This window comes from Podarcis erhardii (assembly GCF_964252035.2).
Source record: "Podarcis erhardii genome assembly, chromosome: 12".
Taxonomy (NCBI): domain Eukaryota; kingdom Metazoa; phylum Chordata; class Lepidosauria; order Squamata; family Lacertidae; genus Podarcis; species Podarcis erhardii.
In genome coordinates this window covers 6,497,137-6,521,280 of record NC_138513.1, presented here as the reverse complement: position 1 = coordinate 6,521,280, position 24,144 = coordinate 6,497,137, and the positions used below count along the sequence as shown (strand labels likewise).

Here is a 24,144-nt window from a genome sequence, read left to right as displayed (position 1 = left end):
AAAAAATGCTCTGTATTGCAGTGTAAGGCTGCCCTGTCTTTACCCAGTTACCTTGGAGTTAGCTCAATTGAATGGAACTTACTTGTGAGTAGACAGTGTAAGGCTCAGTTTATAATCAAGGTATAAACATTATTCCACCCATTTCCTAAGACATGGCTGGCTGCGGAAGAAATGCAATGAAAGAATTTAAAGCGGACCTTTTCCTTCAAAATTATAGGCAGGGCTTCGTATACACCAGACTTACACCCTCACCTTCGGCCTGGTCTAAAAGTCCACTTATTACCGTATTTTTCGCTCTATAAGACGCACCAGACCATAAGACATAAGCTTTTGGAGGAGGAAAACAAGAAAAAAAATATTCTGAATCTCAGAAGCCAGAACAGCAAGAGGGATCACTGCATAGTGAAATCAGCAATCCCTCTTGCTGTTCTGGCTTCTGGGATAGTTGCTGCATTCGCTCCATAAGACGCACACACATTTCCCCTTACTTTTTAGGAGGGAAAAAGTGAGTCTTATAGAGCAAAAAATACGGCATATTTGTGATGCTCAAAGAAGACTGAACGGAGGAGCGAATGGCAAAACCACATGCCTCCCCGCTGGCTCGTTTTGAATATTCATCTTGAAACGTGAGCAACTTGCTTCCGGAAGAGTGGCAAGGGATGAGGAAACGAGGGATCTTTGCAATCAAGGAGCTATTTTGCGAAATGTTTGGAAATATATCCGAGGAAGAAAGTGGGGCGGGCTGGAGAACTCCACACAGCCTCCCCAGACAGATGCACCTGGGAAGAGTTCTGATGGTGGGCATTGTAAGGATACCATGATTCCTTGCTCTCTTTTCAGAGGCAGAGCGGTGTAATGGTTAGAGCAAGGGGGCAGAGGCAACATGGTGCCCTTCAGATGGACCCCGGCATCAATCAGCCTCAGCCAGCATTGCCAATGGTGTGATGAGAACCATGGTCCAACAGAATCCGAGGTGGGCCACTTTGGTTATGGTCCTCCGCCTGTGTGAATTATAGGGAAGCCAAGTTACAGGGAACAAGGCAGAGGGTCTTCTCGGTAGTGGCGCCTGCCTTGTGGAATGCCCTCCCACCAGATGTCAAAGAGAACAACAACTACCAGACTTTTAGAAGACATCTGAAGGTAGCCCTGGTTTTTGTTGTTGTTGTTGTTTAGTCGTTTAGTCATGTCCAACTCTTTGTGGCCCCATAGACCAGAGCACGCCAGGCACTCCTGTCTTCCACTGCCTCCCGCAGTTTGGTCAAACTCATGCTGGTAGCTTCAAGAACACTGTCCAACCATCTCATCCTCTGTCGTCCCCTTCTCCTTGTGCCCTCCATGTTTCCCAACATCAGGGTCTTTTCCAGGGAGTCTTCTCTTCTCATGAGGTAGCCAAAGTATTGGAGCCTCAGCATCAGGATCTGTCCTTCCAGTGAGCACTCAGGGCTGATTTCCTTACGAATGGAGAGGTTTGATCTTGCAGTCCATGGGACTCTCAAGTGTCTCCTCCGGCACCATAATTCAAAAGCATCAATTCTTCGGCAATCATTCTTCCTTATGGTCCAGCTCTCACTTCCATACATCACTACTGGGAAAACCATAGCTTTAACTATAGGGACCTTTGTCGGCAAGGTGATGTCGACAGCTTTTTAAGATGCTGTCTAGGTTTTAATGTTTGATGCATTATTGTATTTTAATATTTTGTTGGTAGCCACCCAGAGTGGCCGGGGAAGCCCAGCCAGATGGGCGGGGTATAAATTATTATTATTATTATTATTATTATTATTATTATTATTATTAGTGGTGGTAGGGACCACATGGGTCACCTAGTCCAACTCCTTGCAATGCAGGGGTCGGAGCTAAAGAATCGCTGACAGGTGGCTGCCCAACGTCTGTTTAAAAACCTCCAAGGAAGGAGATTCTGTGACATTAACCCTGAAGAACCACTGCCAACCAGTGTTGACTGACCCAGATGGACAAATGGTTCCCACTCAACACCAGGCAGTTTCCTATGTTTCTAAATATACAGGCTTACCACTCCTGAAACATGGAGATCCCATTTGTCTGCCAGGACCAACAGCAATTCATAGACATGTTTAGAGCTGATTGGCACTATTGAGCAGAAAATTGACGGGCTGCGTTAAATTTGCTAAAGTGAATAATTCCCAAGCCGTTCTAAGCCATTCCGCCTTCCGGGGCTTCCTGGTGGTCTGTCTTGCAGCGGTTAAACACATACAACGAAGGTTCCTGTAAACCGTCGTGTAGCGCTGTCTTAACACAATTAAGGGGAATCTGGTGCCAAGCGTGTTTCAAGGAACTCATTAAGTGCATTTATCATCGTTTCCCACAAATCGGCAGCTCTTTTACGAGTCTGTTGCCCATTGTAAAAAAAACCCCAACCTTTTATTCACTCAGCAGTATCAACCCTACCATTATGATTTCTATAAATAGAGTGACAAAAGGCCTCATGTCACAGTTTTTAAAGCGCTCTCTCTCGCTCTCTCTCCCACCCCCCCCCCTAACATTTGGTGCTATAGCACAGAGATCAGAAGAAGATGTTCCGGAACCTACTGATAGCTTTGATAAAATACATATTTTGTTAATGTGCAAATGGCTTTAGATACCTATTAGGTCCCAAAATTACCACATAGCATATATTCAACACAAAAAACAGCGACAGTTTGTTGTTGACAAAAGACAGCTGGACATATAAATGCCCCATTGCCTTCATAGCTTAGGGCCTCATCAAACCTAAATCTGGCTCTACCCCCCCTCTCCACACACACACACACACACACACACACACACACACAACATTTGGTGCTATAGCACAGAGGTCGGAAGAAGATGTTCTGGGACCTACTGATGGCTTGAAGTAGACCCACAAAGGTTTCTGATCCCCATTTTCCAAATGGACAACTGTGTTAGCAGAGAAGACTGGTCTTTTTTTTTTTTTGGCAAATGGAGCGCTTGCTCCACAAAGACAGGCAGGTATGAGCTGGCTGACGGCCGACTGAGGTTGGCTGGGCAATGCCACATTCACCCTAACGGACCATTTCCCCTCTCGGGATGTAAACTGGTGGGAACCAACAACCAACTGGCTCCATTTCCTCTTGCCCCGCAAGCAGCAGACGGTGGAGAGAAGGTGTTTATTATGAGAGAGAGCAGGGAGCCTCTTCTGCAGGTGGCTCACTCCAATCTCTTTCTCTGCAGTTTGAACTGCTAAGGATGCTTTTATGCAAGGAAGAGAGAGGCTCTGCCTGGCATGTCATTAAGAGCTTATTGGCCTCCACTGGTTTCTGCTTCCTTCCTCGCCTCGCTTCTCACCTGGGCTGACAATATTGTGTCTGCGGAGCTTTGGAGATGGCAAACTGGCCAATTAAGTCATCTCATCCCCGGCTGAGGAATGATCAGCCACCAAATCCCAAGGCAACAAGAGAAGGGTTGCTTTTCAGGTAAAACAAAATGAAAAAAGTTGGTGGGGGGGGGGGAAGCAGCAGAGAGGACTCTTTCCTGCAGCTGCTGATGGGCCTGAAAGACATCTTTTTGCCATTAGATAGTGGTACCAGGATCATAGCGTGCAGCAGGGGCCTTGCTGGGATCTCCTGTGGAATTGGGTACAAAAAGCTGCATATGCACGCCAAGCCTTGCTGACATTTTGCAAGTGTTGGGGTGAATTTGAGCCAGGGTTCAAATTCTCATAGCATGGCAGGGACTACGTAGACGATCCTATGGGTTCCTTCCTGTCAGGGAACTGACATCAGAGCGAGAGGCGGAGGCAGGGCTCCAGAGCGATGCCGGAGAGGGGACCAGCAGGGGGGAAGGAATTCAGCGTAACACCAGTAGAGAAGAGAGGGAGATGGAGGAATTGGTGACAGGGCTCCGAGACCCTTCACCAGAAACTAGTGGAGAGAGCGCTGGCACGCCCCAGCCTTCCCCTTACTTGCGCAGACGAGTTCCGCGCAGGGAACATAGGCGGAGACTTGGCGTCAAACAGCTTTTATGCTGGAGGAGGTTCAAGAAACGCCCACTGACGAATTCTGCAAGTGACTAACAGGTCACGGAGGGCGAGCTGTGAGCCTAAGCATGGTTGGGCAAGCAATCAAACTAAACCGAAGGCAATTTACGCACAAGTAACCCCCTTACAACCATTACACTTCCAGCTCAAAAATTCTGTGGCTCTGTGGTGCATTGCTATACCTGCAGCTTTTTAAGAAGAGTCCACCTTATCAGGCCAGTGGCCCATCTAGTCCAGCAGTCTGTTCTAACAGTGGCCAACGAGGTGCCTGTGAAACCCACAAGCAGGATTTGAGCACCAAAGCCCTCTTCCCTCCTGCGATTTCCAGCAGCTGAAATTCAGAAGCACAGCTGCTTCTGACAGTGGAGTTCAGAGCACAGTCACTGTGGCTGGCAGCCATTGCTCCTCCATGAATTTGTCTAATCCTCTGTTACAGCCGCCCAGCTTGCTAGCCATCATGGCAGCTTGTGGGAGAGAAATCCATATTTCAGCCAAGCGCTGTGTATAAAAAAATGCTTTCTTTCGTCTGCCTTGAACCTCCCACATGTCCACGAATTCTGGCGTTAAGGGAGCGCCTCTTATTTCCAACCGTTCGCCTCACCTGCAGCGTAAGGATAATCTCACAACTTGCCTTACGGAAGCACATAACATCAAGTCAAACACTAGACTGGAAAATGGCCTTTTGTGCCAAAGAGAGGCATAGCATAGAGGCAGGGGGACCTCAAAGGCCCTCTAGTCCAAATCTAAGAAATCTGCTGTATAGCATCCCGGATAGGTGACCATCCAGCCCCTGCTTAAAAACCTCTAGCAGTCTGTTCCACTGTCAGCAAAACTGAAAATGGCAGCAAAGGAAGGCGCAGGTTGATTCTGTGTCCAGGGCGGCTGTTTATCAGCTCCATCTGGTACGCAGGATGAGACCCTACCTGCCTGTGGACTGTCTTGCCAGAGTGGTGCATGTTGGGATACTGCCAGGGAGACAAAGGCCATCATGCCCCATGCCGTCTCCGGATGATCCAGCGATCTCTCGTAGAAACGCAGTATCAGTTAATTAGCAACATGAGCCCCAGAAATAGCTTCCCACATTCCAGAGCTCTTGCACGCTCTATCAGCAGATAATGCACAGCGAAAGATGCACGCAGGAGAGCATTATTTACAATTTTATTCAGCGTTGGTCAGAACAAAGAAAACATGACTGCCTGCATTGATGTCTCAGGCACAGAGAGAAAACGAAAGCAATAACAAAACAGAAACATCCTGTGAACAGGAAATACGTAGGCTGTGACTCACAACAGCCTGTCCCCTTTTAAGGTGGAACGGAATATCTTAACAGTGCATGCTCTGGTTATCTCCCGCTTTGACTACTCCAATGCGCTCTACGTGGGGCTACCTTTGAAGGTGACCCAGAAACTGCAATTAATCCAGAATGCGGCAGCTAGACTGGTGACTGGGGGCGGCCGCTAAGACTGCTCCTGAGAGATCTACGTTGGCTCCCAGTACGTTTCCGAGCACAATTCAAAGTGTTGGTGCTGACCTTTAAAGCCCTAAATGGCGTCGGTCCTGTATACCTGAAGGAGTGTCTCCTCTTTTTTTTTTTAATAAATTTTTATTGGATTTTCACATTTTATAAAGACATCACGAACACACAAAAAGACAAAGACAAAACATGTATAATTTCATATCCTTACTTTCTTAACCCCACTCCCAGGAGTGTCTCCTCCCCCATCGTTCAGCCCGGACACTGAGGTCCAGTGCCGATGGCCTTCTGGTGGTTCCCTCATTCTGAGAAGTGAGGTTACAGGGAACCAGACAAAGGGCCTTCTCGGTAGTGGCGCTCATCCTGTGGAACACCCTCCCACCAGACGTGAAGGAAATAAGCCTATCCTATTTTTAAAAGACACCTGAAGGCAGCCCTGTTTAGGGAAGTTTTTAATATTTAATGCTGTATTGTTTTTAACACTTGATTGGGAGCCGCCCAGAGTGGCTGGGGAAACTCAGCCAGATGGGCGGGGTATAAATAATAAATTATTATTATTATTATTATTATTATTATTATTATTATTAAAGACATCAGCAAGCAAAACAATAGCAGATTGATAATGCAGAGGGTTTTCTTGCTGGTAGCGCCCTGTGGAAGGCCTTTCCCCGTGTTTTTATATTCTGCTGGAAGCTGCCCAGAGTGGCTTCAAAAACCTACCCAGATGGGTGGGGTATAAATAATAAAATTATTGTTGTTGCTGTTGTTGTTATTATTCTGTGGTCTAAACCACAGAGCCTAGGACTTGCCGATAAGAAGGTCGGTGGTTCAAATCCCCACGACAGGATGAGCTCCCATTGCTCGGTCCCTGCTCCTGCCAACCTAGCAGTTCAAAAGCATGTCAAAGTGCAAGTAGATAAGTAGGTACCACTCTGGCAGGAAGGTAAATGGCATTTCCATGCACTGCTCTGGTTCACCAGAAGCGGCTTAGTCATGCTGGCCACAGGACCTGAAAGTTGTCTGCGGACAAATGTCAGCTCCCTCAGCCAGTAAAGTGAGATGAGCGCTGCAACACCAGAGTTATCCGCGACTGGACTTAACAGTCAGGGGTCCCTTTACCTTTACCTTTACCACTCTGTAAACATGGTCAGGTCACATGAAAACCTTAAATCCAGGTAGAAATTGAGACAGGGGGAATTTTGCATATTTCCGAGGAGGCTTCCAATGCCATTTATTTTCTTACCAGCAAGACAAGAATCACTGGTCCTTGGTAGATGTAGTCTATATACTTCCCCGATTCCTTTCCAAACCAGCACCTGCAAACAGAACATCATTTCTTAAGCTCGTGCAAATCCCACCTATCAACTAAACTGGACTAAGGCTGGCTTGGATCTTGCAGGATCGCACACAACTACAGCTTCTGAAACGCCATTTCGTTTTTCAGCACAATAGCGCATGGGAAAGGACACGGGTGAATCTGGTTTGTGTCCCCATCACATGCACTCCCTTTCGACAAAGACTGTAATGGCAGATTACAAGTTCCAAACAGCCCTTGCGATGCGCATACATGGTCAAATGTCTGAGGTGCACCTCCTCACTTTCAAGTCTGCTGTGGAAATGAGGAGATATTTTCCTCCTTCAGAGTTTACACATGCTCTCACATGTCATCCAATTAACAAGCGTTTGGCTGGTTCTTAGCAAAAGGATGAGGTGAGGAATCGGGAAGAAATGGCCTTCAAATGGCTGTCGGGCCCTTGAAAATTTGTGGCGACTCCCTTCCTTCAAAGCACCCAGCTCTGAAAACTGACAGATAGAATCGTATCTGAAGAAGTGTGCATGCACACGAAAGCTCATACCTAGAACTAACTCAGTTGGTCTTTAAGGTGCTACTGGAAGGAATTTTTTTATTTTGTTTTGACCATGACAGACCAACACGGCTACCTATCTGTAGATAGAATCCTGTCCATCCTAATGGCAATTTTCACTTTCCATTGTCCCTGGTTAGAGCGCATGCATACAGATGCTGGCGCCTGCTAAGGAGCGTTTTGACTCAGCTGCTCAGTCATGAGAAATGGATGAAAAGGTTGTACTCACTGCTCGTTTTCATAATGCAGCTTGCAGACAGCCCAGGCAATAATAATTGGACAAGGAATACCTGCAAAAGCAGTGGGGCAGGGGGGAAAGAGAGATTGTCCAGGTAGCTTTGACAAATTAGTGTGCCTTCTCTCTGCAGTTGTACAGCCCCCTTTGCACACACACCCACAAACCCCATGGTCACCTTCACCCCCTTTCGTACCTACCATAGCTGTCAACTTACAGATTTGAAAATAAGGGACCAGCAGCCTCAAAAATAAGGGATCAGCAGCCAAAATAAGGGATTTTGCTTAGCTTATACAGAAATCCCGCACTGATGGAGCCATGCTGCTTTTGCTGCAACTATGTTTTGCAGGGGGGTTGGACTAGATGATCCTAAGGGTCTACAACTCTGACCAAAGAAGAGTGGCAGACAAAACTGATGAACGACGTCGAGATGGCAAAGCTTACAGGCAGAATTAGAAACCAGGAAGAGGACCTCTTTAATAAAGAATGGGGAAAGTTTATAATTTAGTTGAAAAGCTATTGTCAAGAGTTACATACATTGGTAGGATTGACAGAAAACTTGTAAAAATTTGAACTATGGATGAACAAATGATTTATAAAAATAGAGTTATGAAAGGGATGGAGAGGGGGAAATCACTACATTAAGACGCTGCACTGGTTGGAGGGTATGCTAAGCAGCATGTCGGGGCTGCCGTTGTCCTGGTGCGAGGAGTTCCATCGGCCCTTCCCCTCCTGAGAGGGAGGGAGGGAAGGAGACAGACTCTCTCCCACGCCGCTCACGAGCCTGGCATGAGGCGTTTGTGGCTCTGCCGCGACTGCTGAAGCACCGCTCTTCTGCGTCCCTCCCTATACCCTCCTCTTCCTCCTCCCTCAGGCCGCCTCCTCAGCCGCCTCTGGCTTCCTCTGGCAGCGCGGCGGAAGTCTCGCAAGAGAGGGCCTGCCTGCCCGCCCGCCACTACCCGTCTCCTCACGACGCGCCCCTGAAGGGGAAAAGGGAGAGACGGAGACATGGCAGCTCGTGCGCTCACGCTCTCTCGTGGCAGAAGACCCCGAGCCGCTGCTTCCCTCCCGAGCCGGGCGAGCATGAAACCCGGGAAATTTAAGGGACATCATCAATAAGGGACAGCAGCGGGACACGGCGCTGCGATAAGGGGGTTTCCCGCCAAATAAGGGACAGTTGACAGCTATGGTACCTACTCCTTCTCCCAGCCACAAATGCCCACTTGACCACTTCGACTGGCAGACTTGGCACTGCTACTGCTGCCCCATAATATCTGTTCTGCATTTGTAAGGACTTGATTTCTTTTTAGCGTGGCAGCACCCACACTTTCGACCTCCCTGCCTATTGATATCAGGCAGGTGGCTCTTCTCTGCGAGACCTAAAAACTTTTTTTGTTTTGTTTAGACAAGCCTACGGCGTGTTACTTACACCATCCGATGAAGAGGAAAACCCACTTCCTCAGCTTGTCTGTCGAGTAGGTCATGACGATGGCCGTGTGCAGGTAGCAGCCTTCCACAAACATCCAAAAGAAATTGGTCACCACAAAGTAGTTGAAGATGGCTGTGATGCACCGGCACCACAGCTAGAAGGGGAAGCAGAAGGGAAGCATAGGTGAGGCCTACAGGGCAGGTGAACACTTCCTCGTTAAGTTTAATTGGTTTAATTGACACTGAAGTGGGAATGGCTATGTGTATTCATGAAGGCTTTAACATGGGGATTTTCCATGGGGCTATATTGATGGCAAGAATAGGACTCTGAACTCTAACTGAGTCGATAATGAACTATGGTTGTTTTCTCCTAGCTAACACAGGAGTGTTTAACCTTAGACCACATGAGAGGTATTGAATTGCAAATCTGCTGTCTTGGAAGGGTGGCATCTGCCATTTTTTTGTTCCCAGACTCTGTGAGATGTAAATGAAGCTCTCCAGGTAAACAGCCTAAAACAGGATGCCGGTTGGAATGCAGGCTATGGGGAGAAACAGACCTTTGCTTCTAGGTCTGTTGGAATTATTTCTGTTGGAATTATTTCATATTTTGTCAGGTACTTGGAGCCTATGCCTTGGACTGGCGTATGTCTTATTGAACTCATTTGATGTTTCTGTTATGTTATGAAGAAAGTTCTGTGAGGAAAGTTTTAAATTAAACTTATGGGCCTTGGCAATGTTTTTATTTCAGAAGGAGTTAGTTTTTATGCATCCAGTTGCTTCAAACTGTGCAATATTAATATCTGCAATATTCCTGACCTGCTGGGATAATTCAGCCTTAACAAGACTTTTTATTGTGCGCCCGCAATATACAAGTGAAAATAATTGCAGAAATGTATTTTGCATTTTTCACATTGACATGTCCTTCAATGATCACAGCAACCTTGTAAGGTAGGCTAGACTGAGAAATCCATGATAGACTTCATGTTTAGACTTCATGTTTAGCCTGGAGCAGAGGAGGTTAAGGGGTGATATGATAACCATGTTCAAATATATAAAAGGATGTCACATAGAGGAGGGAGAAAGGTTGTTTTCTGCTGCTCCAGAGAAGCGGACACAGAGCAATGGATCCAAACTACAAGAAAGAAGATTCCACCTAAGCATTAGGAAGAACTTCCTGACAGTAAGAGCTGTTCGACAGTGGAATTTGCTGCCAAGGAGTGTGGTGGAGTCTCCTTCTTTGGAGGTCTTTAAGCAGAGGCCTGACAACCATATGTCAGGAGTGCTCTGATGGTGTTTCCTGCTTGGCAGGGGGTTGGACTCGATGGCCCTTGTGGTCTCTTCCAACTCTATGATTCTATGATTCTAAGACTTAGGGTAGGGTTTGTTTGTTTTTTTGGCTGAGCAGGGTCTGCCAGGTCTCATCCATATATACCAGGCATAGGCAAACTCTGCCCTCCACATGTTTTGGGACTACAATTCCCATCATCCCTGACCACTGGTCCTGTTAGCTAGGGATCATGGGAGTTGTAGTCCCAAAACATCTGGAGGACCGAGATTGCCTATGCCTGATATATACCTTCAGGGAAGCGCCACTGAAAGCAATGGAACTTTCTTATGAGTAGACACATATAGGATTGCCCTATTTATCATGGTGTGAGGCACCAGGTTTTTGAGAATGCACTGATTCCCTGCTCCCTAACAAATGGAAATAATATCCACCCAACCCTTTGTCTGTTGAGAATCAGTAGGTATTGCTCACAACATTGGAGCAGATTTTTCCATCCGAAGGGACTAGGAATGCTATACTGTGTTAGATGGGCCCAGGGTCTGAAATGTTATAGGGCAACAGCCTAGGCTCCTTTATCTGAATGACTCTATTTGAAAAAGAATTAATTAAAAATACATTATTATTATTATTATTATTATTATTATTATTATTATTATTATTTTAAAGTTTCCGCTTCAGAAAATGAAGAAAATGGCTTAATTCCCTCCAGACTCGCAAGCTCACAGCTCACGAAGCATGTGATTAGACATACCATTCCTTAAACAGGTACTAATCAATTCTCCTTTTTGGAGAGACATAAAATTATACAGCCAGCTGATTAAGCTGAGCTAAAAGAGAGGCCTTGTCTTGTCTCCCTGAGGAACCCGAACTCTGGGCTTCATTTGCACAAAACACGAAAGATTTTCATGCGGGGGGGGGGGGGGGGGAATAAGTGAGGGTAGCCCACCCTCCCTCTCTCGCCCATGCAATTAATAGGCAAAGAATGAGCTTCTGGTGATCAGTAGGTAAGTTCATTTTCATTCTCAATTTACCTGGAACTCATTTAAGAGGCAAATAAATCGCTTGGGGGAATCAGGTCAATGACCCATCTTAGTCCAGCATCCTAGCTATATTCCGATGGGCTTTGACACCATCTGCACTACGTACTGGATAGCTCAGTTGGTTAGAGTGTGGTGCTGATAACACCAAGGTTGCAGGTTCGATTCCCTTAAGGGCCAGCTGCATATTCTTGGGTTGGACTAGATGATCCTCAGGGTCCCCTCCAGCTCTACAGTTCTATGATTCAAAGCACTAGGACGCCACTTTATGCAGCCTGGCTTACACCAAAGAGAATCCTGGGAGCTGTGGTTTGTTAATAATAATACCTCGCCCTCCCTGGCCAGAGCTGGGCTCAGGGCAGCTAACACCAGTAAAATTACAATAAAAACATAATGGGGAGGGGGGAAACCCCCAATTTAAAATACAGGTTAAAATGCAATTTAAAATGCAGCCTCATTTTAAAAGTAGCCCATAAATCAAGACCATAAGGGGAGGGAAACATAAGGGTCAGACCGAGTCCAAGCCAAAGGCTAGGCGGAACAGCTCTGTCTTGCAGGCCCTGCGGAAAGATGTCAAGTCCCGCAGGGCCCTAGTCTCTTGTGACAGAGCATTCCACCAAGTCGGGGCCAGTACTGAAAAGGCCCTGGCCCTAGTTGAGACCAACCTAACCACCTTGAGACCTGGGGCCTCCAAAGTGTTGTCATTTGTGGACCTTAAGGTCCTCTGTGGGGCATACCAGGAGAGGCGGTCCTGTACGTACGAGGGTCCTAGGGTGCTGACAGCTGGTAGGAGACCCCTCACAGAGCTACAATTCCCAGAGTCCCCTGGGAAGAGGGATTTGTTGTTAAACAACTCTGGGAACTGTAGTTCTGTGAGGGGGGTGAGGGGGGTGGTCTCTCTTAACAACTCTCAGCCCCTCTAAGAAACCACATCTCCCAGGAGTCTTTGTGAGTGGGGGGGGGGGAGCCAGGACTGGCCCAGAATATTTGCCGGAGGGACGCTGTCCAGGATAACGAAAGAAAAGGAGAGATGAGATAAGGCAGAATGAAAACCATAATTCTGAGGCGTTGACAAGGAGGGGCTATAATTTGGTCTGGCACAATCCTATTATTTAGGACTGAGCCCTGTCTAAGAGGCAAGGATTATTTATAGGAATGATCTTTTCTGGGGGGGAAAAGATTAATGGATTGAATTTGTTTCCCCTTCCTTCTTCTCAAGGTACCATCAAGACCTGGGTGAGGTGTAGCATCATAAATCACTTTAAAGTTCTTGTAAGGATCAGACTACTGGGGGGAGAAAAAAAATGAGTGCATATAGCAGGGTCTAAAACTCTGGGAATAAAATGCACCTGTGTGTGTGTGTGTGTGTGTGTGTGTGTGTGTGTGTGTACTCAGTACATATAAAACAAGCGGGGTCTGCAACAAAATGTTGCAGTGCAGAGTACTTCTGCTTAGAGTGTCAGCCAGCCAGCCAGCCTTTCCTAGGATAGTCCATTCCATTCCTGCTATGTTTCTGAGTCCCTCCTTAGCTCAGCGGCCATAGCCTGGCAGCAGAGGACGTATCCTACATGCAGAAGTTCCAGCTTCAGTCCCCTGCATCTCTGGGCAGGGATGGAAGAGACCCCTTCTGAATCTACGGAGAGCTGCTGTCAGTCAGTGTAAACAATACTGAGCTCAATAGACCAAAGGTCTGTCTCAGTATAAGGCAGGCATAGGCAAACTCAGCCCTCCAGATGTTTTGGGACTACAACTCCCATCATCCCTGACCACTGACCCTGTTAGCTAGGGATGATGGGAGTTGTAGTCCCAAAACATCTGGAGGGCCGAGTTTGCCTATGCCTGGTATAAGGTTGCTTCCTAGGTAAGCCGCAGTGTCTGGACTCAGCCTTAAGGGTAGCCACATGTGGAACGCATTACGGCAAGCCAATCTTGATGTTGACAATGCACAGATCACTGTGGTCAGATCATCTCTGTCCAAAAACAGAAGCTGGAAGATGGTACGCAAAACTACTGTGACCACTTAAGCTGAGACCCTACCTGCCTGCAGACTGTCTTGCCAGAGTGGTGCATGCTCTGGTTATCTCCCGCTTGGACTACTGCAATGCGCTCTGCGTGACCCGGAAACTACAACAGCAGCAGCTAGACTGGTGACTGGGAGTGGCCACCGAGACCACATAACACTGGTCCTGAAAGACCTACATTGTCTCCCAGTATGTTTCCGAGCACAATTCAAAGTGTTGGTGCTGACCTTTAAAGCCCTAAACGGCCTCAGTCCTTCAGTATACCTGAAGGAGCGTCTCCATCCCCATCATTCAGCCCAGACACTGAGGTCCAGCTCCGAGGGCCTTCTGGAGGTTCCCTCATTGCGAGAAGGGAGGTTACAGGGAACCAGACAGAGGGCCTTCTCAGTAGTGGCCCCCGCCCTGTGGAACACCCTCCCATCAGATGTCAAGGAAATAAACCACTATCTGACTTTTAGAAGACATCTGAAGGCAGCCCTGTTTAGGGAAGTTTTTAATGTTTGATGTTTTATCATGTTTTTGATATTCTGTTGGGAGCCGCCCAGAGTGGCTGGGGAAACCCAGCCAGACAGGCAGAATATAAATATATTATTATTATTATTATTATTATTATTATTATGACAACAAGGGACCCAGGTGTACCCCCAAATGTCACACCAGCTCTGTAAAGGTGAGCAGTACCCTGTCTCAAACAGCCACCCTACTTGGGTGGGGAAGACTTCATGGAACCATAATACTGTAGAGTTGGAAGGGGTCGTGATGCCCATCTAGTCCAAACCCCTGCAGTGCCCAACGTGGTACTCAAACCCACCACCCTCAGATTAAAAGTCTCATGGTCTACCAACTGAGCTATCCCAGCTGAAGACCTCAGAACCACCTGCCCACAAGGCCTTTGTCTTGCCAGCATTCAACTACCGGGTCCTCATCCAGCCTCCCACTTTGAATTCTCTGTGCCTGAACGCATCAGTTTCCCTGCTTCTCTTCAGCACGGATCGTTTCAGAATGAGTTTTCAGCACCCTTGCATCATGAGCGCTCCAGCCCGTCCGGCTTACAAGCATCCCTCTGGGCCAACCAGGTGGCAGGGCTGTGCAGGAGACCACGTGGTACCCACCTCCCACCCTCTTGCAGACTAGAGCATCACCTGCCCCCCCCCAAAGTCAGCCTGGAACACTGTAACCCAGGATAGCAAACACAGCCCTCTAACGCAGGAAGGAAATATATAAATAAATAAATATATTTTTATTTATACCCCGCCCTTCCCAGCTATGCAGGAAGGAAATATATAAATAAATAAATATATTTTTATTTATACCCCGCCCTTCCCAGTTCAGAAAACCGGGCTCAGGGCGGCTAACAACCAATTTAAAACATTTAATTGATGCAACAAAAAACAGCATAACATACAGTATAAAACGTGAATAACAATAAATTCAAAATTCAGAAATCAATTTAGGGGGGGAAATCCATCCAATAAACATTAGGTAGTCACCAGGGCTAGCTGGCTAAATGAGTCCTATTTAGGCCAGCGAGGAGACCAGGGGAGAATTAGCTGTGGGATCCCAGAGTGGGTAATCTTCATAAAGAGGGGAGGGGGAGGGAAAGAAGGGGAATAAAAGATCAGGCTAAGTTCAAATTGAAAGCCAGGCGGAATAGCTCTGTCTTACAGGCCCTGAGAAAGGAAGTTGAATCCTGCAGGACCCTGCTCTCATGGGACAGAGCATTCCACCAGGTCGGAGCCATCACTGAGAAGGCCCTGGCCCGGGTGGAGGATAATCTGACTTCCTTAGGGCCCGGGACCTCTAAACTCTGATTATTCATGGACCTTAAAGTCCTCTGCGGGGCAGACCAGGAGATGCTTTTCCATTTCTACTGCTTTGGTTGGTCTGCAATCCCTGCACTGCCAACTGCAAAATGCTTAATTCGATGATGATGATGATGATGATTTAGTACCTCATTGTTTTCGTGGATGTCGTGATCTATCATCTGCAGCAAGAACCACATCACATTCCTCAGGATGAAGGTGGTGATCAGATTCCAGTGGATAATATTCCGAAGGCATCGGATGCTCCTAAAGAGGCAAAGGCAGAAGAAATTTAAAGAATATTTAGCTAAATATTGTGATATAAGATAATTAGAAAATTCTTGGAAGTAACAAATAGGCTTAGGGGCAGAAAAAGAATAGGTGGTAGTAAATATTAAGGATTAGAATATTAATAAGACTGCGGAATTTTCACACTCTCCCCCTGCATTCCTATGTCAAGATTTGGAGAAAAAAATTAGACTGGGATCCGCTGGATCAGAGCGATTTGCAGCAGCTCAGCAAGGATTCCGACTCTTTCCTTCTTCTAAATTCTGCTGGCAGAGTGGCGTTCTCAACAGACACTGGGACTGAGGCTTCATTTCCAAGATTCATGGGTTTTCGGCAAATCATTTTGACTGGGGGCCAAATTCCATCTCTCTGGTGGAAATGGTCTACAGAGCACCCGTTCCTGGTTGGAGATCAGAGCTGGATTTAGGTTTGATGCGGCCCTAAGCTACTGAAGGTAATGGGGCCCTTTATAAGTCCAGCTGACCTTTGTCAACAACAAATTGCTGCTGTTTTTTGTGTTGAATATATGCTATGTGGTCGTTTATGGCACCCATAGGTATCTAAAGCCATTTGCACATAACAAAATATGCATTTTATCAAAGTAATTGTTACAACCAGTCCATGCAGAATGTAGGCACCCTGTATATAGAAATGAGCAAACCAGTGATATTTTAGGGGGCAGGCTAGCATGTGGGGGCCATTACTTACATCATAGGAGCCTACAAAACACAAAACACTATTGCTGTAGGTTTTATCTTATTTTTATCTTATATTTTGGAAACGTACATCCAGTTTTTCCCCCTTTAATTTTTTTGGGGCCCCCCCAAGAGAGTGGGGCTGTAAGCTATAGCTTGTTTAGCTTATACGTAAATCCGACACTGTTGGAGATACTGGGAGTAGGACTTGACTGCCATATATCATCACTTCAAGGATTTCCACTTGCGCAACCGGATTTTACCTTCCCTCCCTGCGCATGCCCCACACCCTCCCCAAATCTGTCCCAGAGGGTTCAGGAAACCCCTAGATCAGATCTGAGGGGGGCATAGGAGAAAGGAGGGGGGAGAACATTCCACGGTGGAAGGAGAATTCATTTTGCTGACGGAACAAGAGACATATTGAGGGAGAAAGTCGAACCGACCCAATTCACAGTTTCTGAAACACTGTAAGAACTGAAACACAGCTATTCCGGGCAATTCCCACATCTCCAAATTTTGCAATGCAGTTTTCCAGCCAAATTTTTTTCTTTAAAAGCACATCTTTTTAAAATGAACATTAAAGTGAACATTTTGGTGAAAATAACATATGAAATGCATTAGGTTGGCGGGAACTGCTTTGCAATAATGTGCACCTGATGCAAAATTTCATACACATTGCAAAATCTGCATGTGCCTATTAGGAGGAATGTGGATTAAAATGCTGCTGAGTTTTCATAAGGACCTTTTGAAAAAGCTTATTGAAGAAGAAGAGGAAGAGTTTGGATTTGATACCCTGCTTTATCACTACCCGAAGGAGTCTCAAAGCGGCTACCAACCTCCTTTCCCTTCCTCCCCCACAACAAACACTCTGTGAGGTGAGTGGGGCTGAGAGACTTCAGAGAAGTGTGACTAGCCCAAGGTCACCCAGCAGCTGCATGTGGAGGAGCAGGGAATCAAACCCGGTTCCCCAGATTACAAGTCCATAGCTCTTAACCACTACACCACACTGGCTCTCTTATTGCCTTTCTATCCCAACTTTTTCTCCAAGGAGTCCATGGTCTCCGTTCCCTCCTCAGTTTATCCCCACAACGACCCTGCGATGTAGGTTAAGGGGCTGAGACTGACAGCAAGGTCACGCAGGGAGCTCCATGACTGAGTGGGAATTTGTTTTTGTTTTCTTTGAACTATCAATTCTTTATTGATTAAAGGATTTGCATGTCCATACAAACATTATGTACTATCTCTTGACAGGTAAAAAAGAAAAAAGAAAATTATATAAAATAGAAAATGTACAAAGAAAAAAATAAATAAAGAAGTAACAAAGATAAGAAACAAAGAAATCATATTTTTTTTTAAAAAAAGAGACAAAGTTATTTACATAGTAAAAGTACTCATCAGCACAATTCCTCCCATCCTTCTCATTATACTGTTTGATATAACTTTCTTTTTTACACAGGTTTACATTGTATAATATCATTTCTTTCTGCTTTGTATACATTCCTTTGATCTTTTTCTTTATGAATATCACTCAATTTCTGCTAATATGGAGTTATTTGTACAATAACGTTTTACATCATTCTTAAATATTATCCATTCTCTAGTTGTTTTTTGTTTCGATAGTCCTCTAACTGATCCCGTCAGTTTTGCTAATTGTAGATATTCTAACATGAGTATCTGCCAATCTGTAATCTCTGGAAGCGTGTCATTCTTCCAGTTCCTTGCTATAACGGTTCTAGCTGCTGTCATACCATACATAAACAATGATCTTATATCATTTTTAATTTCTGGTGGTAGTATACCAGTTAGGAAAATCTCTAGGGTTTTTTTAAAGGTGATTTTAAATAGTTTCTTAAACTCATTGTAAATATCATTCCAGTATTTGCCAATGGCTACACATGTCCACGAATTACACAGGTGGCGCTGTGGGTTAAACAACAGAGCCTAGGACTGCTGATCAGAAGGTCAGCAGTTCGAATCCCTGCGACAGGGTGAGCTCCCGTTGCTCGGTCCCAGCTCCTGCCAACCTAGCAGTTCGAAAGCACGTCAAAGTGCAAGTAGATAAATAGGTAACGCTCGGGTGGGAAGGCAAACGGCGTTTCCGTGCGCTGCTCTGGTTTGCCAGAAGCAGCTTAGTCATGCTGGCCACATGACCCGGAAGCTGTATGCCGGCTCCCTCGGCCAATAAAGCGAGATGAGTGCCGCAACCCCAGAGTCAGCCACGACTGGACCTAATGCTCAGGGGTCTCTTTACCTTTACACATGTCCACCACATATGATAGTATGACCCCTCCTCTTTTTTGCATCTCCAAGGTCACCCAAGGAGCTTCATGACTGAGTGTGAATTTGAACCCTGGTCTCTCTAGCACTCTAACCACTACACCCCACTGCCTTCCTAGAGTACTTCTGCCGTGGAGCAGCTCTATAAATCAAGTAGGTAAATAATATGGGGAAAACAAAATGTCGCTTTGAGAAGGATCTGAAATATTTTCCTCGAAGCTTGAATCTTTATTATTATTCTGGATTGTTTAATGTGGTGTTTTAATGAGTTGTGAACCACTCTGAGATTTACCCCCTTTAAAATATGAAGCGGCGTAGAAATGAAATTACAGTGGTGCCTCGCAAGACGAAATTAATTCGTTCTGCGAGTCTCTTTGTCTTGCAGTTTCTTCGTCTTGCGAAGCACGGCTATTAGCGGCTTAGCAGCTATTAACGGCTTAGCGGCTTTAAGAAAAAGGAAACAAACTCGCAAGAACTCGCAAGCCCATAGGGAAATTCGTCTTGCGGAATGACTCAAAAACGGAAAACTCGTCTAGCGAGTTTTTCGTCTTGAGAGGCATTCGTCTTGCGGAGCACCACTGTAATTATAACAATAAAATGAAGTTTAATATACAAACAAATGAATCAGGCTTAATATAAGGAGGTCAGAACATCCTGTTGTGCGGGGGAGTTTTCGGCCTCGCAGGAGAATTTTGATTTGTTCATTTCTTATGGCATGCTAGCAGATATCTTGCAGTATGCAAATGAAGAAATGCTGGGATAGGCTGCAATCTGCAAACCGTTGGCTCCGGAATAATTGTCTGCACTTTAAGAAGACTACTGTGAAACCGCTTCAGAATTAATGGCTTGTGCAAAGCAGCTTCATTCCTCATTTTCCAGTTGCTAAACATTTTGCATAAAGAGCACCGCATCAGAGTCTTAATGAGGTGGAGAATGGCTCCGAGATATTATTTCCCCGAACTTTCACACTCCACAATATCGAAGGTCTTTTCAACACCCACCGCGTATTGGAGCTCAAAAATTATATTCCAAGGGCTGCTGCAGCTCTTTCACTCTCTGACTGTGTGCCTCTGTGTGTGTGTTTGCAGCAGCACAGCCTGGGGGCATTAGAAGTTTCATTCCAATTAGGTTTTGCAAAATTATCCAACAGGAGAGAAGGTGGTTTTTTAAAAAGCTCCTTGCAGCTTCAGATGCACTGGATTTTTAAAATTATTTTTTAAAAAAACAAATTGAAAACATGATTTGCACCGAAAGCTGCAGGAAAGGTGAAAACTGCCATGTTCACTGCCCTTGGCTAAAAAATAATGATATGTCTGGGTGCCGAATCGAAATCAAGCAACGCACGACACAGAAATATACACACAGAGAGAGACAGAAATATTGCATTAAGGTGAAAAATAAAAGCGGAATGATAAGACAAGCCATAGGTAAAAAAAGGTAAAAGGTAAAGGACCCCTGGATGGTTAAGTCCAGTCAAAGGTGACTATGGGGTTGTAGCGCTCATCTCACTTTCAGGCTGAGGGAGCCGGCGTTTGTCCACAGACAGCTTTCCAGGTCATGTGGCCAGCATGACCAAACTGCTACTGGTGCACGGAGACCATGACGAGTGCCAGAGCGCATGGAAGCACTGTTTACATTCCCGCTGCCACGGTACCTATTTATCTGCTTGTACTGGTGTGCTTTCAAACTGCTAGGATGGCAGGAGCTGGGACCGAGCAATGGGAGCTCACTCCGTCATGGGGATTCAAACCGCCGACCTTCCGATCAGCAAGCTCAAAAGCCTCATTGCCTCATGTGTTACAAAGGCTGGACTAGCCTCCCCTCTAGTTCAAACATTTCACCTAGCAATTCTAAAATATAGACACGCTTTTACTCTTGCAAGATTGAATGTCTTGCCCTCAGCTGTGCTCGAGGGACGATTCCAACAGATTCCACATGAAAAAATCTTATGTCCCTATGGAGATGGCAGTACCGAATCGGTGGCGCATGACCTTCTGGCTTGCACTTTTCATAAAGACTTGAGGAATGAGATTATCACCCCTCTTCTATTGTCCATTTTGGGTCACCCAGCCACTACCGCAGTGCCCTTTCTCTTGGCAGATCAAGATGAGCAGGTGACAGCAAAGGCTGCAAGGTTTTTAGCTGGAGCAATTAGAATAAGATCCACTATTTGACTATTGATTCAAAACCCCAAAATGTATTTTATATAATTGACTTTTTATTTTTATTCTCTGTATATCGTATTGTTGTTTTATTGCTATGGCTGATGGTTGACACAAATATTCATTCATTCATTCATTCACTCACTCACTCACTCACTCACTCACTCACTCACTCACATTGCCAGTCCTATGCTGTGGAACAGTTTTCCAGCAGAGCTGCAACAGGCCCTTTGCTTCCGACTTTCAGGCATCTTTTGAAGACTTGTTAAAGCTGACAGACCTTGCAGCTGTTTAGATTTTATTTATTTTATTAGCCAGTCATCATGTATATATTGTAGCACACTGCTGTGCTGTATTGCATGAACTGGCAAGCTATAAATACTTTTATAAATGAAAAAATTCGGGTTGCGCCATTGCAACGGATCGGGACGTCTCGTACGACAAGTCCATTTATATCCTCCCCCCCCCGCCCTCAAAAAAATTGGATGTTTTGCAGGAAGGAAAATGACCAGGAAATGCAGGGGGAAATGGTGTGTTTCCTTTGATGCAATGTCACAGATCAGAATGCATGCTCACCAAATAGCCCACATTGTGTAATCGCCCTGCAAACCAATCAGGATGTATGCTCAAAATAATAATAATAATAATAATAATAATAATAATAATAATAATAAATAAAATATTGCTGTTGCTATTATATTTTATTGATACCCTACTTACTCTGGGTGGCTTCCAGCACATATAAAACATAATAAAATGTCAAATATTAAAAGCTTCGTTTGGAAGTGCCCTGGGTTTCAATGGCCAACATTTTCAGCCTCTCCCTAGGAACAGAGCTGTAAAGGTTTCTCTCTTTTCTTGTTTTCTTCCTTCCTTCTTCCCTTTCCTTCTTTCCCCCATCACCAGATTTAGGCAGCAGCCGAAACTTCTTTTCGTTTTTCATTTTCCCAGACCTTTTTAAAAACTTTGACTGAATTATTTAGGCTGGCTCCGAAGCAAAGTTGTTGTGCTTTGTTCTGCTGCTGTTGGTTTTATTGGTTCATTTTCTTTGTTAGATTGTTTTTAATATGTTCTGCTCTGGTCCTCCCAGAGCGCATTCAAAAAAAATTGTTTTGTGGAAGGTGTGCGGCTCAAAGAGATTAAATAGTTAATTAGTTAAATATCACCACTACATAGGTGTTTCCTTCCAATAGCTTCTAATTCCTTCTCCGTTTCTTTTCTTGTCCTATAAAACTGGAGAAATACTTCACTATTATATCTCAGAAGATTTACCTTGTGTTTGTAAGAGTAATTCTGCAACTTTTTTGTTTTTGTTTTTTTGGCATTTGTACCCATGCGAAAGGCTGGGCTGGATGAATCCCAAGCCGGAATTAAGATTGCTGGAAGAAACAACAACCTCAGATATGCAGATGACACAACCTTGATGGCAGAAAGTGAGGAGGAATTAAAGAACCTTTTATTGAGGGTGAAAGAGGAGAGCGCCAAATATGGTTTGAAGCTCAACATAAAAAACAACAACAACCTAAGATCATGGTCACTGGTCCCATCACTTCCTGGCAAATAGAAGGGGAAGAAATGGAGGCAGTGAGAGATTTTACTTTCTTGGGCTCCATGATCACTGCAGATGGTGACAGCAGCCATGAAATTAAAAGATGCTTGCTTCTTGGGAGAAAAGCACTGACAAACCTAGACAGCATCTTAAAAAGCAGAGACATCACCTTGCCAACAAATGTCCGTATAATTAAAGCTATGGTTTTCCCAGTAGTGATGTATGGAAGTGAGAGCTGGACCATAAAGAAGGCTGATTGCCGAATAATTGATGCTTTTGAATTATGGTGCTAGAGGAGTCTCTTGAGAGTCCCATGGACTGCAAGAAGATCAAACCTATCCATTCTGAAGGAAATCAGCCCTGAGTGCTCACTGGAAGGACAGATCCTGAAGCTGAGACTCCAATATTTTGGTCACCTCATGAGAAGAGAAGACTCCCTGGAAAAGACCCTGATGTTGGGAAAGATGGAGGGCACAAGGAGAAGGGGACGACAGAGGACGAGATGGTTGGACAGTGTTCTCAAGGCTACAAGGAAGAGTTTGACCAAACTGCGGGAGGCAGTGGAAGACAGGAGTGCCTGGCATGCTGTGGTCCATGGGGTCACGAAGAGTCGGACACGACTAATCGACTAAACAACAACAAAAACAACCCTAAGGAGCTCAGGCTAATTTTAATTGTCCATTCTTCCTTTTCTCCTCACATCAACCCTGTGAGGTAGGTGCGGTGGAGAGAGTGTGTCTGGCCCAATATCACCAAATAGTTTTGTGGGTTGATTTATCGCCAACATCTTTGTTAACATATACCTCCTTTCCTCCAAGAAGTTCGAGGGGACCTGCAGTTCTCGTCTCCCGTTTAATCCTCAAACCCTCATAACAACAATGTGAAGTAGCTTAAGATGAGTGACAGAAACTGGTCCGAAGAGAAATGTTAGAGGAATGGAGTCATGTGACCCCTGAGACAAGGAGATAAGTAAGTAGACAAGCTTTAGAAGACATCTGAAGACAGCCCTGTGGAAGGAAGTTTTAAAATGTTTTATTATGTTTTATGTAAGTTGGAAAAATGGGACGCGGGTGGCACTGTGGGTTAAACCACAGAGCCTAGGACTTGCTGATCAGAAGGTCGGCGGTTCGAATCCCTGCAATGGGGTGAGCTCCCGTTGCTCGGTCCTTGCTCCTGCCAACCTAGCAGTTCGAAAGCACGTCAAAGTGCAAGTAGATAAATAGGTACCACTCCGACGGGAAGGTAAACAGCGTTTCCGTGCGCTGCTCTGGTTCGCCAGAAGTGGTTTAGTCATGCTGGCCACATGACCCGGAAGCTGTACGCCAGCTCCCTCGGCCAATAAAGCGAGATGAGCGCCACAACCCCAGAGTCGGCCACGACTGGAGCTAATGGTCACGGGTCCCTTTACCTTTTTTATGTAAGTTGGAAGCTGCCCAGAGTGACTGGGGCTATCCAGTCAGATGGGCAGAGTATAAATAATAAAATTATTATGAGGATGGAATAGGATGTCCCTATTTTCATCAGAGAAATGTTGGATGGTTTTCGGATGCAGACATACAGAGATTCAGGCGTATCACCTGCCCACAGCAGATTGTGTGATGGAAAGGAGCTAAGGCCAGGGGACTGGATTATGCAGAGACTTGGTCCCATTTTTTTAAGCAAACTGTGTTATTTTGCACCTGCTGGACTATGGCATCGATTGCATCTTTCCGATTTTGCACTTCTCTTCGCCTGGCAATACAGTTCCAGACTCAAATAATGTATCAGAACGTATTCATATTACACATTTCAGGGTAAAATACATTTAGAAATACGTGTTTTATGATTAATTTCAGAATGGAACTTCTTTTTGAGCCCCACATATTATCTGCACAAAAGCGACAGAGAATATGTATGAATGAATGTACCCAAAATTGACTCGGACCCCAAATAGACTGATTTGTACTTTATAGTGGAGATACAGAAGGGTCCACCCACCGAAACATATAGAGATGATTCATTTGGCATA

At 45.4% G+C, this 24,144-nt stretch overlaps 1 protein-coding gene across 6 annotated transcripts in view; it reads right to left on the bottom strand.

The window, feature by feature from the left end:
• Window positions 1-24,144, bottom strand: part of CRHR2 (corticotropin releasing hormone receptor 2) — a 202,206-nt gene that overhangs the window by 34,385 nt on the left and 143,677 nt on the right. For all 6 annotated transcript variants that reach the window (XM_081834465.1, XM_081834467.1, XM_081834466.1 and 3 more), the window contains 4 exons: window positions 15,315-15,432; window positions 9,019-9,172; window positions 7,584-7,644; window positions 6,733-6,805 (listed from right to left, as the gene is read on the bottom strand). In XM_081834465.1, coding sequence (XP_081690591.1) covers window positions 6,733-6,805; window positions 7,584-7,644; window positions 9,019-9,172; window positions 15,315-15,432 — 406 coding nt within the window. The remainder of the gene's footprint in view (window positions 1-6,732; window positions 6,806-7,583; window positions 7,645-9,018; window positions 9,173-15,314; window positions 15,433-24,144) is intronic.